Below are 16,128 nucleotides of genomic sequence, written 5' to 3' on the forward strand. Positions count from 1 at the left end.
CCTTAAACAAATACATAAGTTTGACCCGAATTTCAGATCTGGAAATTTGAAAATCATAATTCTCGATAGATCGAGCTTCTCATTTAGTCTCGATAGCAGTATCTGTAGAGACTTAATGAAACATCTTTTTTTCACTAATTTCTTAGATCAATCTTCATGTCTTTAATATGAACACTTTGATGGGAATATGTACAAATTCCCAAACTTGTGAGATGCAAAAATAGAGAAAAAATATATGCCAAAGAGAAACAATCACACACAAGACAGTATTTACGTGATTCGGCAATTTGCCTAAGTCCACGCAGTTGCAAGGATTTCATTATTCTCAGGGAAAAATACAAAGTGCAGCAGTACAATTTTTCTCTTTCTAAAAAAAAAAAAAAAAAAAAAAAAAAAAAAAACCCTAATCTCCAAAACAACAGTTTTTATATCCTGTACACAGGATTCACAATGGGCTACGGCTTGGGCCTATCGGCCCAAGCCTCCGCTCCATGGACTAAGTCTCAGAAAATATCCCATTAAAAACTGTAACAACATTATTTCGGATCGGGACATAATCCAGATCAAACACAACTAGGCTTCATTAAACCCAACAAATCTCCCACTTGGAGACTAGTACAATCGCCAACATTAACCGCAATCCTCCAAAGATAATCCCTCATCATTACAAATCATCCTCCTGTCCTTAAGCTAGAAGACCACTTGAAACTGTTCACAACTTCAACTTCTCAGTAGTGACACCCTTAGTCAACATGTCTGTCGGGTTCTTAGATTTTGCATCAAGTTTACTACAAGCATCAAAATCAATAGGAACATAAGAAACACAACCAAAAACTTTTAAAATGGGAAAACTTTACCTTTTTACGGCTCCAAACCTCTTCAGTTGTTTTCTCTCAACAACTAAATTTTGTTAAGGTGTTTCCACATAAGATAGTTGGTGGATAATCCCTTTAGAAGCATAAAAGGAGTTCAAAGCAAACTCAAGTCCATTATCTGATCTAACCTTAATAGGCAGTTTAAACTGAGTAAAAAATGAGATTATAAAAGGATTGAATCAAAGATGAAGCCTTTGACTTGTATTTCATCAAAAAGACCTTAAGTGCACCTACTATAGTCATCCACCAAGGTGAGAGAATACCTAGAACCATTTAGTGATGGTGTGGAATAAGGTCCCCAGATATCAACATGTATTAAATCAAAACATGCAGATGAATGAGAAACAGAAGTAGGAAATGATAATCTCCTTTGCTTTGCTAGTGGATAGATAGAACAATCAAATGTCTTATTATTGCAAGAAATGATAGTAGGTACAACAGATTGTAACAAGTCAAGTCTTTTGGCAGAGGGATGGCCTAATCTACAATGACATAAACAAGTAGTATCAACAGAATTCACATTACAAGAATTGAGAGCTGGTACAGTTGGAAAAGAAGATGAAAGCTTGGAAAGAGCATCAGAAACACATGGTGGCAAACTATCTAGCAAGCTGCTTTGTAATGTGTATAATCCACCTTGATTTCTACCAAACCCAATCATCTTCTAGAGCTGTAAGTCCTAAATGAAACAGTATTGTGAAAGAAAAATACAACAACAAGAAGGATGTTGGGTCAGTTTACTAATGGAAATCAGATTAAAAGAAAAACTAGGTATGCAAAGCACATTGTCAAGAACTAAGGTAGATGATAGTTGCACAGTTCCAATATGTGTAACTTTAGCCGTGTCACCATTGGAAAGTCTAACAAAAATTTGTACTATAAAAGTAATTGAAGTGAAAATTGCTAAAGAATGAATCATATGATCAATGGGTCCACTGTCAAGAATCCAATCAGTGGACTGAATATGAGAAGTACTAATGGAAGAAGAAAAAACTGAGTATTAAAGAGAGGGAACTGTTAGGACATATGTGTTTCATGTGTTAAGAACATATGTCATGATTTTATGTAATTGGCTTATCCTTTGACAAAACGCACTTTACTTATATTTGGGTAGATTTAAGATGTTTTAAATACTTCAAGAAACCTTGTTTCAAGATCAAGTATTGAAACTTTCAAGTCTGCTCAAGAAAACAAGTTCAGAGTGCAAAATCATTAAAGCTCGACAACTGGCTCGACAGCTGCATCTATCGAGCTTAAGGAAGCTGTTCTTCATTCGGTGTGCTCAACACCTGCTTGACAGCTGCTCGACACCTGCTCGACACCTTCTATCTGTTGAGATTTAAGATTGTCAGAATTCCAATATGATTTTCTTGGGATCCTTGAATGTGTCTTTGGGCTTTCTTTTCTCCTAACCCTAGACATATAAAAGGACCAGTTTAAGGGTCATTAAAGTGTTCACAAGTTGTACAAGCTTTAAGCAAATTCTATTCAAGCAAATTGTGACCGGAGACGAAGTTCTTACCCTAGTTCATCTCTTTCTCTTGAAGAAGTTGCTGTGTATGTGCACCGTAGGGTTTTGTGACCAAGCATCTTCTTGATCTTCATCGTGTGAATGAACTGAAGAACTTTGCAACCAACAACCTTCTTAGTTGGTGATTGAAGTCGCGTACTGGGATCCACGTAATTGGTTAGTCACGTACTGGGAGTCGTGCATCTGAAAGGGGAACTGTCACTACAGAACAAGTCCAATTGGGTATTGGGGTAAGGGTTCAACTGTAGGTTGGTAAGGTACTTGGATTCCTTTACTTATAACCGCTTGTTGTGATAATAGTGGAGTTTCGGGAGTGGTGACCTGAAAATCACCCGGTGGGGTTTTTGCCATTAGATTTTCCTCATTCGTAAACAAATCACTGTATTATTTATTTTCCGCTGCATTATTAGTTTATTGGTGATTTTTTTGTGCTACCACACGTTTGCATGATAAATTGATTAATTAATAACTTGGCTAATTAATGAATTAATTTCTATCACAATGGGTCATTCAGTTTGTGGCCTATTAGGAACAAACCATATACCTGATATCTCATGCTCTTGAAGATCAAATGAAGGCTGAGTGATGATATTTGCAACCTGATGGGTATCTGCAGCTCCCTCAGAAGGTCCTTGAGTACCAAAATGGCAGTTGGAGTTCAACAAACCAAGTAACTCCTGATAATTTGACTTAGTAAGGCTAACACCTTCACTTGCATCATCTTCAAAAGCAATCACATTGTTGGCAAATGGTGGTAAAGCAGCTACAGCTTGGCCTTTAGCAGACTTGAACTTATAGCCAGGAGGGTATCCATGCAACTTAAAGCATTTATCAACCACATGACCCATAGCACCACAATGAGTACATTGTGGCCTACCTTTCTTAACATTCTTTGCTGCTAATGCTGATGCTAAGGCAATTGCTACGTCAAGCTGCATCTTCTTGGTAGCACCTACCTTCCTTTGATTCTCATCTTGAATTATAAGAGAGAATACTTTGATTAAGGGAGGCACATGATCCATAAGAAGAATCTGTCCTCTGACAGCTGCATAAGTCTCATTCAACCCCATTAGAAAAGACATGGTACACTCCTCTACTTGATGTCCACAAGTACATGTCCTATAATTGGAAAATTCATCCCAAAGTCCCTTAAATTTGGTGTAATACGCATTGATGGTTAAATTTTCTTGAGTCAAAGAACTAATCTCCTTTCTCAACTCAAAGATTCTAGGTCCATTGTCTTGTCTATATCTATACTACAAGTCAATTCATACATCTCTAGCAGTCTTGAAATAAACTATACTTGGTTGTAAATCTCTAGAAACAGAATTAAGCAACCAAGCCAAGATTGTGCTGTTACATTTACACCAAGCTGTGTAATAGGGATGATCAACAGATTGAGGTTTAGGAATTGAACCATCAATGAATCCTAGTTTGGTCTTGGCATCTAAAGAAATAAGGATTGCCCTACTCCATGTGCTATAATTCTCCTCAGTGAGAGGTTGAACCACCAATGAAACACTAGGATTATCACCACTAGATAGGAAATAGGGACTAGAAGTATTTTCCCAAGGTTGAACAGCGAGGGCAGTAGCACCAGAAGAACTCTTAGTCATACTTAGTGCAATTTTATCAAGAAAATGATGAAGATTCAGAGTCCCAAACAAGAACTAGCAAACGAAAATCAAGAATTGACTTTCTAGAGAATTCATCAAGGAACAAGTGATGAATGTTGTGATATGATGAGAAAACAAATCAAATCAACATACAATCTACAATCTTAATGAAATCACAACAGAAAGCTATAGATCAGGAATTGAAAAACCGTAAGATCGAAAATTTTCAATTTCCAATTATGAGAAAAAGAATCAAGATTTCAATATCCTAAATAAATCAAGACCTAGAATATGATGAACTTAGTGCAAGAATCAACAGAAACACAATGAAGAAAATTTCTAGTTGATTTGAAGAAGCACAAAGAAATCAAAGAAAACGAAATTGAACTAGGAAGAATCAGAGAATACCAGACTTGAATGAATCTCTGAACTAGTTCAGCTCTGATACCATGTTGAAATCACATACAAGCTCGAGGGTTTAACAATGGAGGAAATGGAATCAGAGAGAGAGAGAGAGTGAACATTGTGAAGCTTGTGAAATGATTTCGTGTATTGATAAATATCTACCTCTGTTCTTTATATAGTAGAAACAGAGGAGCCGGAAACCACACAACAGAATAACCAACTATCTAGCCAATCTAAACATGACAAGTGGGACTACTATGTAACTAACTATCAACTACTCTATGTACAAATGACATGCCATTATGAGAAAAAGAATCAAGATTTCAATATCCTAAAGAAATCAAGACCTAGAATATGATGAACTTAGTGCAAGAATCAACAAAAACACAATGAAGAAAATTTCTAGTTGATTTGAAGAAGCACCAAGAAATCAAAGAAAACGAAATTGAACTAGGAAGAATCAGAGAATACCAAACTTGAATGAATCTCTGAACTAGTTCAGCTCTGATACCATGTTGAAATCACATACAAGCTCAAGGGTTTAACAATGGAGGAAATGGAATCAGAGAGAAAGAGAGTGAACATTGTGAAGCTTGTGAAATGATTTTGTGTATTGATAAATATCTACCTTTGTTCTTTATATAGTAGAAACAGAGGAGCTGGAAACCACATAACAGAATAACCAACTATCTAGCCAATCTAAACATGACAAGTGGCACTACTATGTAACTAACTATCAACTACTCTATGTACAAACAACATGCCGTTCTGTACACTAATATAATATTAGTAACTAAACTGTAAGTAGCTTAAGCAGTAATAAAATTGAAACTACACACTTGCATTGCTTCATCAATCTTACTTCAGTCTAACTTCAGTTTCTAACAGTTTACTATCACATTACATAGAGTGCTATTGACCTTGTAAATATGGACTATTTACAGGTTTGATGTGAGCAACATGAGTTGTTTATAATTAACCTGGATAGAAATCTTTGAGGCTAAGTTTCATGGCATAGGGGTTCTTTCACAGGAGAATGTCAAACTCTGCATTTTTAGCAGTTAATGCTCTTATCTAATCAGACCTTTTTCTTCTGTCACGATTTGGAAATTTGCCTCAAATGCCATTGCAAGTATTGGACTGAAGAAAAGTCAGGGAAAAACTTAGTAGAGTCAAGTCGAGCTTCTCAAGACTGCTCAGATGATGAGGTGTGTTCGAATGCTAGCCGAGACGAAGGACTGGAATGCCCAATATGCTGGGAATCTTTCAACATCGTTGAGAATGTGCCCTATGTCTTATGGTGTGTTCACACTCTCTGCAAGAATTGTGTCCTAGGGCTTCAATTGGCTGTCTTGAAATTCCCTACTCAACAAATTAAGATTCCATACTTCGTTTCCTGTCCATGGTGCCACTTGATGTCATTCCGGCTGGTTTGCAATGGAAATTTAAAGTTCCCTCGCAAGAATTTGGTACTAAATGAGAAAAAAAAAAAAAAAAATCCGTCGTTGTTAGAAAAAAGATATTTTCAAGAATCTCGACATCACTAGAGATTTTCCGCTGTCCATGAATGACATAATGTTGTAATCATGGATTAGTAAATTAGAATCTGTGTAATGATTCTTTGATATGGAATGACAAATCTTATAAAGAAGTTTCCAGTGTATTACAATTTACACTTTGAGTTAGTTAAGGAATTATGAAATAAATAATTACATTTGTTGAACTTCAAAGACTGCCTTTGTCCCTGAAAAACCAGGTAAACTGGTTAAATTCATAAGCAGAGACATGTCTTAGGAACTTTCCCTGTAGTTCTAATTATGTTTGCCTTTTCTTTTGCCTTTAACTCTTCATTCTTTCGCCTTTCTTCTGCCTGCGTTTTTGCTCCTCTTGAAACCTGGTTAATATGTTCCATCTCAGTGCCAAATTTTTCTAAAGCTTTAAGTCTTCTTCGTTCCACTTCACTCTGCATCCAAGAAGAGATTATCAGACCCTATTTATTCTTTTTGAATTAACTAAAGAAAAGATAATGAAGAAAAACCTCTGTCTTATCTAGTCGGCGTCTGGCTTTTGCTTTCTTCTTTTCCTCCCAGGAAAGTATTGTGGAATTCATCTTCTCGTGCCTGAAATTTTTTCTGTTAGTGTTCATATTTTTAATTGCTTCTAACATAGGCATTGCAGCAAAAATTTCAGCACATAATTTTATTTTTTATAGTTTTTTATTTATTTATTTTTTGCTTGGATGTAATGTCTACCATACAATCTTGTTAACTCAGGATGATTTGTTTCATATTCACTTTGGCTTTAAATTATATAGTTCAGTAGACCACTCTCAAAGTGAATAAGTACCGTTCTTTGATCTTAGCCAACTCAGCTTTCTCCCAAACTTCTGCTTCTGTTTCTTCTGCTCTAAATCTCATTGGACTCTGGCCTTCGGAGTCAGTTGGTGGGATTTCAGCTCTCATTGAACTCTGCCTTCGAGTTTCAGTTGGTGGGATTTCAGCTCTCATTGAACTCTGCCTTTGAGTTTCAGTTGGTGGCATTTCTAGATTAATGGTGGCAGGCAGATCAGGTTTTGGTGCTGCACTTTCAGGTTGTATACTGTCAGTTTTTTTCAAGTGCTCAGCAAAAGTTGGAGTCTTTTTCATTGAAGGCGCAGGCCCTATGGACTTTTGTTTTTGGGGTGTCTTTCCAGTTGCTGCAGCAGTTTCTGGCACCTTGGTATCTTTGCCTTCAGGAAGTCTCATTGAAGTTTCACCTAATAAAACCCATCTCATAAACTTTTGTTTGAAATAGTATGATCAGGAACTCATAGATAACTGGCAGTTCTCATGCTTTGCATCTTTACCTGAGAATCGCTTGGATGCTCTACCAGGTTCTAGCGCTGAACGTGTTGTATCCTCCTTTTTGCTCTTACTTCTGATAAAAGAGGTTTCAGGGCGTTCACTCGTCTTTTTCTGATCCGGGATGCCTGGTTCTTCAAGTGTGGCGATGGCATATGTAGCAGCTGCCACTGCGGTTGCATGCTCTATTATTTTGCTTGAATCATAATCCTGACTCATTTGCCTATTGAACTGTCTCTGGAACCAGTTCTGGGATTTCTTCTTCTCTGTAAAACACACCAGTAAGGTTTCTGATTGTTGCCTCATCCATATGAGTCACCCTTCATCATATATATATATATATATATATATATATAATTTATTTATTTTACCTTTGAAACTCTGAGTCTGTTGAAGTGGTATTCTTCCATCCCTGATGCTGCCAGCCTCTTCTGTATTTTGGCGTTGTATGCCAGAAAATCTCCCCCTAATAGAAGTGGTTACTTATTTACATTTGAAGCTTTTCAACCTACACAACTAATGAGAATTATGTGCATTTGGCTAGCTTATTTGTTTAAAAATGAGATAAAGGTGACTTTGAGCAAATAACCTGGCTTCCGATAAACAAACTGGTTTATTTGTTTAAAGTCACCTTTTATTTTACCTTTAAGCAAATAAGCTTACTGCAAAAAAACGCTGCCAAATTCAATAGCATAATCGGATAAGGGGTAACATAATTAGATAAAGACCACGCCTCATGAAGTAAAGGGCATTAGTCCAAATCTTCACTTTCATTAGGTCAAAACTTATAGAAAAATGATTTAACTATCACAAATTGTAACAATTATTATAAACCCAAATGAGTGATGATGATGGTGAGAGAGTTACATTTGTGATAATTCAGAAAGTAGAAATCCATATGAGCGGAATTTTAGAATATCTCATATATCTTCAAGAATTTAGTTCTTAAAAATTTCAAAAGCTTCTCAAACATATTAATTACAAATAATCTCACTTGCCTATATGGTGATTAAAAATATCCCATACGTCTTCTAGAATTCAGTTCTTAAAAATCTTAACAGCAGCTCAACATATTAATTATAAATAATCTTAATTTCCCATATGGTGATAAATTCCAAAGAATCATTTCTTAAAAATGTAAAGGCAATGATTTTTTTTTTTTTCCCCTTTTCTTTCTCTTGAACTTGCAAGACTTGCAATTTTTTTCCCCTTGTTGTAAATGGAAGGGGGATTTGAACCTCAGTTCTCCTTATTAGAAGAATTAGGTAATGTCATTAAACTACAAAACTCTTAACAATGTAAAACATGCACGTGCAACAAGCCTTTCGGCTATGTCTATATAAACTGTTAAGTATTTCATAGTTAAGAACCAGAGTTACCTTAGTTGTTTGACCAAAGAATCCATGGTTTAAGACAAAGCCTGTTCTGGAACTTCTGCTTCAGAGATGATTTGCAATCCATGGCTTTGGGGTTTATTTGAAGGAGAAGCATGCTAAAAGATAGAGATGCTTGTGAAGGTTGGTCTTAGGCTGTGCCGTTAGTGCAGGGTAGGCAAGCAAAGTTGGGAATGCTTTGCTGTCACGCTTGGTTTTGAATCTCAATGGAATGAAGAAAAGTATTCTTTCTTTCCCTTGATGCTTTACTTTCAATGTGGAAAGCCGGTAATATATGATCTTTACCCTTATCCTCATTTTTTTTTACCCTTTCAATATGAAAACTTACATGATTGTTGTTACAAATATGCCTAGCATGTAATCTACTCCACCAATCAGGACCGTCCAATCATTGCGAAAACAAATCTGATTACGTGTCGTGGCCTCAGTTCCCAAATGAGCAGATATATTAGACATTCATGATCTGAAAACTTTGATAAAAAGTAACCTTAATTTCCTTTAAAAATTGAAGTTATGGAGACAACATGCATATATAAAAGCTTTAGCTAGATTAGATTGTTCCCCTGCTCCTGCAAAGACAAGTTGGTAATTAAAGGACACCAAAAATAGACATCATTCTAGTGAATTTTAAAAGAATTAAAAGAAAGAAAGAAAAAAACTAAAATTAGTGGATAATTCATGGTATAGCTAAACCTTTTTGCTGATTCTTTTTTGGGTTGAATTGGAAGCTCCTTTTAAAAAAAAATATTTTTAAGGAAGTTGGGCATATGCTAATAACCTTTAAGTTGATTGGTACTTTCATTTCCAATATAGAGATATGTTCAGAATCAAATCTCCTCAATAGTTTTACTTTTAACCTTTAAAAAAGAAGCAGCAGCAGCTAGGCATACAAAACCTTTTGTCTCCTCCCTTCACTAGTGGACTTCGAAATTAAAAATACAAATGTGAGAATTGATTACACGTGGAGAGTGAAGATAAAGAATTTATTAACATTTTGTGCCAACTGGTTGTGGAAACAGTATACTGAAGAAATAGAGACCAGAACCAGCTTGAAAATGAGTGAATGGCCAACTTTAACCCAAGTGCACTGCTCGTAGTTGCATATATTTCTCACAACTTTAACCAGCCCAAATCACAGAAATGCAACAGATATAACATTTTTCACAATCTATTCAAAGTTGGGAGTTGTTAACTTGTTATTGATTTTCATATTCGTGCTTTACTAATACTACTTTATTACCTATTATTCACAACTTGTAACCTTAATGGTTGTTAAAAAAAAAGAGGTATTTAGGCTTATTGATTTCAGGCTCAAAAATGAAAATTCTGTGTTCGACACAATAAATCTAATCTCTTTTTTTTGGTTACTTTTGTAGAGGTACAAAGTGCCTGAGTCAAAAGATGAGTGAACATTTGAGAATTAGATGTGTATTCGTTAATTGCTTGGTTTGGTTGAGCATTATTCATTGGAATCATTGCCACTTTCGGCTTCTCAAAATTGTTTAAAAAGCAAAAGAGGGACAGAAGTCAGAACAATGAAAACATGCTTTCGTTGAGAGTCGAACTCAAGACCTCCCGCTTACTAAACGGGTGCTCTAACCAACTGAGCTACGAAAGCATCTTTGTTTGGGGTGTGCCTAACTTCTTATATAATATTATATTCTAACCTGCACTATTTTATTTTATTTTATTCTGTTGGATAACAAAATTGGGAAGAGAAAGTGATTTTATATTTATAGTAACAATACAAATCTAGCAAAGTGGGCATATTGTTTTCAACGTTTCCGGAGCTTGCTTTTCAACTGCAAGTGGAGTTTGTCTGGAAAAAGATATGAACTTGAAAATAATGACATATTATATTGTTAATTATGCCATGCCTTGTGTGCGAAGCTGGAAATTTATTTTATAGGAAAGTTAGTTCTCGGATATAGTTTTAAATTAGTTTTTTTTTTTTTTTTAATATTCTTTTTGGGATACCTTGATTGACCATTACTGTACTCTAATGAAATTCCTAGTATAAGTCCTGTGTCACGAATAGCCATGATTTTAGGTGCAAAAAAGAGTGCGAGATTGACATGAAAAAATCGTTCTTTGTTGACGTTCTCATAAAAAAATTGCGATGATTTCTGGGTATATGAGGCTACATCTGTAACCATTCTTTGTGCTTGTGCTAATTGGGATCTCATTGGCATTTGGGTTCAGTGATATAGTGAGATGATGTCTGGGTATTTGGGGCTACATCTGTAACCACTCTCTGTTCTTAGGCTAAATTGGGATCTCGTTGGAATTTGGATTCAGTGATATAGTGAAATTCAATCCACACGGATATAGTTAAGGAGATCGGATGAGTATTGAAGAAGGCAAGGAAATACTGTGAAGAATGCCAGTTCAAGCAACCCTTTGAAGAAGCAATGGCAAGGAAAATGAGATTCCAACAAATTACTTTCCATTTGAATTTAATATATCTTACCAACGACATGGGGCAATTTAAGGAGTGAGATTATTAGCCCAATAGTTTAGGAGGGAGTTTGGCAATCAATAATGAGGTACATTGCTTAATGATAAAAATATTTATGATGGTTATTACTCACTTTTATAGTTGAGGGAGATTGCATTGACCTAATAGTTAAGGAGTAACTAACCCTAATTTTAATACTCTTCATATTTATTTTTGGGTGAGTTTCATCACTAAAAGAGTCGGTTGTGCATTTTTTAAATCACAATTATAACAAAACTAATTAGTCTGTTGAGAATCCATAGCTAACTCCTCAAAAAAAAAAAAAAAAAAATGATTTTGTTATTACAGCACTTCGAAACAATTTTCCATCCTCTTATGTATATTACTACTACATCCTCATGCAATGATTCAAAAATAACCATCAAATCCTAATTGAAGTGCAACTATGAAATTAAATTTACTTACATCATAAATAACTCTCTAGCAGAATGAGTAATCGTCAACGATAAACTTTAACTGAAGTTCCTTAATGACAATAAGAGACGGACAAAATTAACTATTTCCCAGAGTACATAAACCCTTTGCTTTGGCAATATACAATTACAATATCTAATCTAGTAAAGAATAAGTTGATTTCTTAACTAAACGAGGAACTCAGTGTCAGAAACCTCAAGGACTTTGTGGACACCGATTGGCTTTACGCCTTGCTTGAATGAATTACCCTCAATATACCTGTTAAAAACAATTAATTAACAACAGAATACCCAATTCAATGCTCAAGCTCAGGAATTGATGACTTTCCTAGATCTGAGTGGTAAAGAAAACTCACAATTCTTTCAAGAAAGGGTGTTTATAGAATTCAGAGTCAATTCTCCCTGTCAACTGGTTGTGATCCAAGTACCTGAGATTGAATCAAGGAATCCTTTAGACTATATACCAAGAAAATTTCCTGTCCATAGACATCAACAATGAAAACATAATCCAACGACGCATTTATCCAAAAAAAAAAAAAATTTAAATGAAGAAAGAAAATGCATTCCATTAATTGCCAACTAAAAGATGCATGCCAGGACAGAAATGCAAGTTCGGTGTAGCTAAAACAAGCCACGGAAAGTCTTCAAAATGTATCTCGATTTTCCACATTTAGAGAGGCAAAAGATTAATATCTTAAGTCATATTCTACAAACTTTAAGAATTGGGCATTAAAGCCATATAATGGATTAATGAATCATCTAAACAATGCATGTAATGGTACTGAAGTGAGGATTTCATATCCTAATGAAGGCAGCAACCAAGACACAAAGTTAGGAAGATTAGTGTGGATAATTCTGAACAGACTGAAGTGTGGCAGACATTCCCATTAAATTTAATTATTATCATTCTTGTCTGATAATACATTGCCTTGGTTGCCAATAGCAAGCAAGCAAAAATAGTAACAAACTGAATATTACAAAACGTAAAACAGCATTTATATTAATCATAAGAACATTATGTCAAAAGGTTAATTCCGGCTAAAATGATGCATCACCAGCAAGGCAGCAATAACAAATGTAAAATCAAATTTAAAGATAAAAGATTCATCTATTTCTTTTCATTTATAAGAAGAATATATAACCTTATACATAGGTCCAGGGTCAAGTTAATCAAGTCAGAAAAACACTAATTAATCCAATCTAATCTCTTAAACAACCTAACCATTTCCCACACACAGAGAGAGAGAGAGAGAGAGAGAGAGAGAGAGAGAGAAGCAACCAGGGCCCCAGGCTGCCAATGTGTTTTTACTACCAAAAAGGGCAATAGGTCTTTCATAATCCCATCTCTATGAAAGTCAACCCCTTAACGATAACCAATCAAATATAGCAATAAAAGTGTTGAAAGAGAACTCACAAGTAGATCAATTTAGGAATATTAGCAAGTCCAGTTGGTACAGATCCAGAAATTTTATTGTAGGAGAGGTAACTGTGAGAACCAAAATAATCAACAATCAGAACCTCATACATATAGCTAAGATAATATTCTAATATATGGTTTACAATGATGAGCAACGTTCTAATCAACCACACACACACACACACACGCGCACGCAGGGAGGGAGGGAGAGAAGCAATACTTACAAGATTTCCAAGTTGGTCAAATTTGCAAGTTGTGCTGGTATTCCTCCAGTTAAATAGTTATTATTTAGATAACTACATATCAGATTCACATAGAGATTTATTAAAAATTATCATTTCACTGAAGGCCATAGTTGCAAAATAAAAGCAGAATATCTTTAAATTCACCAATTGAATTAACTTACAGGTTGCGAAGAGCTGGAAAGCATCCCTCAATGCGTATGAGTTCCCTTATGGTACCCACCAAATGATTGTTACCAACATCCCTATGTCAAAATAAAATGAACATGTTAGCAGTGCAATGGAGATGAATGCCTAAAACAAGACATGCTGAAGAGGATATGAATTGTTACAGGTGCCGAAGATTTCGAAGAGTTCCCAATTCTGCAGGAATTTTCCCAATAAGACGATTCTCTTGTAGATAGAGATACCGAAGCTCTGGAAGGTTCGCAAGCTCCCTAGGGATTTCACCCTTGAAACTATTGAAGCTCAGATATCTGTGCAAGTTATAACAAATGATATATTAACTCTAAATAGGGAAAACAAAAGTATTAACAGAAACTCCACAAACTTAATTTCATGGCCATATGAAAGTTAAGTTACTCACAAATGAGTTAGACTCTTCAGTTCACCAATTTCAGGAGGTATGATATCTTGTAGTTTATTCCACCTCAAATTACTAAGAAAAAAAAATCAACATAGAACACAAAAGATCAGGTCAACGAACCAAAGCTTTCAAAAATCAAAACATTAACTGAAACAAATAATTGAGCTTTTTTTTTGGGATGGAAGGAGCATCTGTTGTCCAAAAATTAACAGCTGCTACTAGCACAAGTCACTCGAAAATCTCTTGTTATATTTGTCCACTATCAAGGGACATTCAACAAAATCACATTCTGACTATGGAAACTTAAGCAGGAGAAATATTACAAAAACATGACAAATACAATACATGTGTTAGTTAAAAGTATCAAAAACAACATCAGAATCGCTAATTGCGATCTTAAAAAGTGTAGAGGACTGTACAGTATTTTAAGACGCTTCAACCGTCCGATCTGAGGAGGAATTGGGCCAGTCAACTTGTTATTATGAAAATCCCTGTAATGTGAACAATCATAAACATCATAAACCCTTGAAGAAACCAAATAGATAAACAAATCTGAATCCCATCTATATTTTTCTAATAAAGAGGAAGATGATCTTTCAGCTATGGATCCTCTAGAGACTAATCGAGTTCATTCACATGAATTCCTCTATCGTATCCAAAACCACACCCTTTGTCACATCCTTAGTTAAAACTACTTACACTAGTATTTTTTTACTTCTTCATCTATCTCTTTCCATTTCCTTGACTTGAATCAAATCAAATCAAATCTTCCTCACAAGTGCATTAATCACTCCTTTACAGATAACCAAACCATCTCGAGCGACTCTCTCACATACATATGAAAAAAAATCGACTAGTATACATATGAAAAGCAATCGACACGGTATAAGTTCATCTCAAACTACAATACTTAATCCAACTCAGCACTTTCACTAATCACTACAACCAAAATTGTTTTTCCATCAGTGTTTTCACATTAAAATCTGCTCACTAACACTAAAATATAAATACTCCAAAACCAAATAAACAAATACACATTTCATTCAACACACACGCACAAAGGAACTTACAGCCTAGTGAGATCCAAGAGATTAGTCACAGCAGTAGGGAAAGGTCCAACGATCGAAACCGCGTATACTTCTCTGCAAAATTGAATCCAATTTAGCTTAAAAACAAGCTCCTAATTACACAAAAATTCAAAACACAATCACATTCTAAAAATTTGAATAGAATTCATCAAATTGTGAAAATTCCAAAAGAGACAAAAGAATCATATACAATTCGGTGACGACTCTGTAATCGCCTTGAGTGGAGCAAGTGACGCCGGACCACGGCGGCAGATCTCCATCTCCACAAGGATCGTCTCCAACCCAAGCGTACACCACTCTCCACCCTAGCGACGCCTTGATTTCGTTCAAAGCTTTCACTGCAGCCAAAAAAACAGAGAGAGAGTGAGATTTGGATCTGATCGGAGAGGATCGGATCGGAGACAGAATCGTTGGTTTAAGGGTGAAAACCGTACCGTCGCGTTTGAGGGTTTTGGAGAGAGCGAGAGGAGAGGAAATGAGAGTGAGAATGAGAATGAGAGAGAATGCAAAGAATGAAAGACGCGGTAGCGCCATTTTCAGATCTATGTATGTATGTATGAATGTAATCTATGAAAATAAGGAGTGAAATTTTGAAGTCAGAGTCATAGATCTTTCCAGTTTAATGCTAGTTTAGTTAGAGTTTACCAGTTTAGAAGAGAGAGACAGAGAGATTTTATTAATAATTTATAGCTTTTTAAAGTCACTTCTAAATCTTAAAATAACACGGAAATGGAAGGAAGGTAATAATGCTATTGCTTGCCGTCGGTGGGAACTTTTTTTTTTTTTTTTTTGGGCCAGAACCGTGGGAAAGAGGAAAACGGATTTGGGCTTATATTATGAATTTTGGTTCTTTAGCTATTTATTTATTTATTAAATAAAAATTTAATTTGGTCCTTCTACTATTAATTTATGTCTTGGGTTTCAATTTGTTTTATTGATAAATAAATTCTCTTTGGAATAAAATAGCTAGTTCAAATCACAACGTCATTGGTCTTTGGTTGTAGTTGATTAAAGTTGTAACAACAATTGGGTAATAATGTAGCCTCTCAATGGGATGGGCTATGGTTGATAATGATTGGATTTGACATGGTTAATGTTGAGGTCCAAAAGGTACAACGAGAGAGCCCAACACATGGAGGTGAAGAAGGATGTGGACCTTGGAAAAATAGAAGACCAGTCCATAGAATTGAGGAAGAGTCATAG

The 16,128-nt window shown here is 35.3% G+C and overlaps 2 protein-coding genes and 1 non-coding gene across 4 annotated transcripts; all 3 read right to left on the reverse strand.

Moving 5' to 3' along the window:
• Positions 1-6,052: 6,052 nt before the first annotated feature.
• LOC126718956 (remorin 1.4) lies at positions 6,053-8,945 on the reverse strand. 2 transcript variants are annotated; one of them, XM_050421378.1, is made up of 6 exons: positions 8,647-8,945; positions 7,639-7,733; positions 7,273-7,533; positions 6,774-7,182; positions 6,466-6,547; positions 6,053-6,390 (listed from the first exon to the last, which is right to left on the reverse strand). In XM_050421378.1, exons 1-6 carry the CDS (start codon positions 8,670-8,672, stop codon positions 6,199-6,201), a joined length of 1,065 nt encoding a protein of 354 aa, XP_050277335.1. In that variant the 5' UTR covers positions 8,673-8,945; the 3' UTR covers positions 6,053-6,198. The 2 variants fall into 2 exon arrangements, with proteins under 2 accessions (XP_050277335.1, XP_050277337.1); XM_050421380.1 differs by having other exon boundaries at positions 7,639-7,929; positions 8,647-8,939.
• A 1,260-nt stretch (positions 8,946-10,205) lies between these two features.
• TRNAT-AGU (transfer RNA threonine (anticodon AGU)) lies at positions 10,206-10,279 on the reverse strand. Its single transcript has one exon. It is a non-coding gene; the product is annotated as a tRNA-Thr (tRNA).
• Positions 10,280-11,600: 1,321 nt separating this feature from the next.
• On the reverse strand, positions 11,601-15,637 carry LOC126718958 (probable leucine-rich repeat receptor-like protein kinase At1g35710). The gene is made up of 11 exons (XM_050421382.1): positions 15,360-15,637; positions 15,116-15,263; positions 14,908-14,979; positions 14,257-14,328; positions 13,838-13,909; positions 13,584-13,727; positions 13,416-13,496; positions 13,234-13,305; positions 13,007-13,078; positions 11,949-12,020; positions 11,601-11,851 (listed from the first exon to the last, which is right to left on the reverse strand). The coding sequence occupies exons 1-11, from the start codon at positions 15,457-15,459 to the stop codon at positions 11,761-11,763; spliced, it is 996 nt and encodes a 331-aa protein (XP_050277339.1). The 5' UTR covers positions 15,460-15,637; the 3' UTR covers positions 11,601-11,760.
• Positions 15,638-16,128: the final 491 nt, after the last annotated feature.

This window comes from Quercus robur, chromosome 3 (genome assembly GCF_932294415.1).
Source record: "Quercus robur chromosome 3, dhQueRobu3.1, whole genome shotgun sequence".
NCBI lineage: Eukaryota > Viridiplantae > Streptophyta > Magnoliopsida > Fagales > Fagaceae > Quercus > Quercus robur.

Coding starts and splice junctions, on each gene's coding strand:
- LOC126718956 (XM_050421378.1), bottom strand. CDS start 8,672: ATGGATTCTTTGGTCAAACAACTAAG. Junction 7,734..8,646: donor TCTTTGGTCAAACAACTAAG/GTAACTCTGGTT, acceptor CACTTCTATTAG/GGGGAGATTTTCTGGCATAC. Junction 6,391..6,465: donor GCCGACTAGATAAGACAGAG/GTTTTTCTTCAT, acceptor TCTTGGATGCAG/AGTGAAGTGGAACGAAGAAG.
- LOC126718958 (XM_050421382.1), bottom strand. CDS start 15,459: ATGGCGCTACCGCGTCTTTCATTCTTTGCATTCTCTCTCATTCTCATT. Junction 14,329..14,907: donor CTCTTGGATCTCACTAGGCT/GTAAGTTCCTTT, acceptor TTCACATTACAG/GGATTTTCATAATAACAAGT. Junction 13,910..14,256: donor TTGAAGCGTCTTAAAATACT/GTACAGTCCTCT, acceptor TTTTTTTCTTAG/TAATTTGAGGTGGAATAAAC.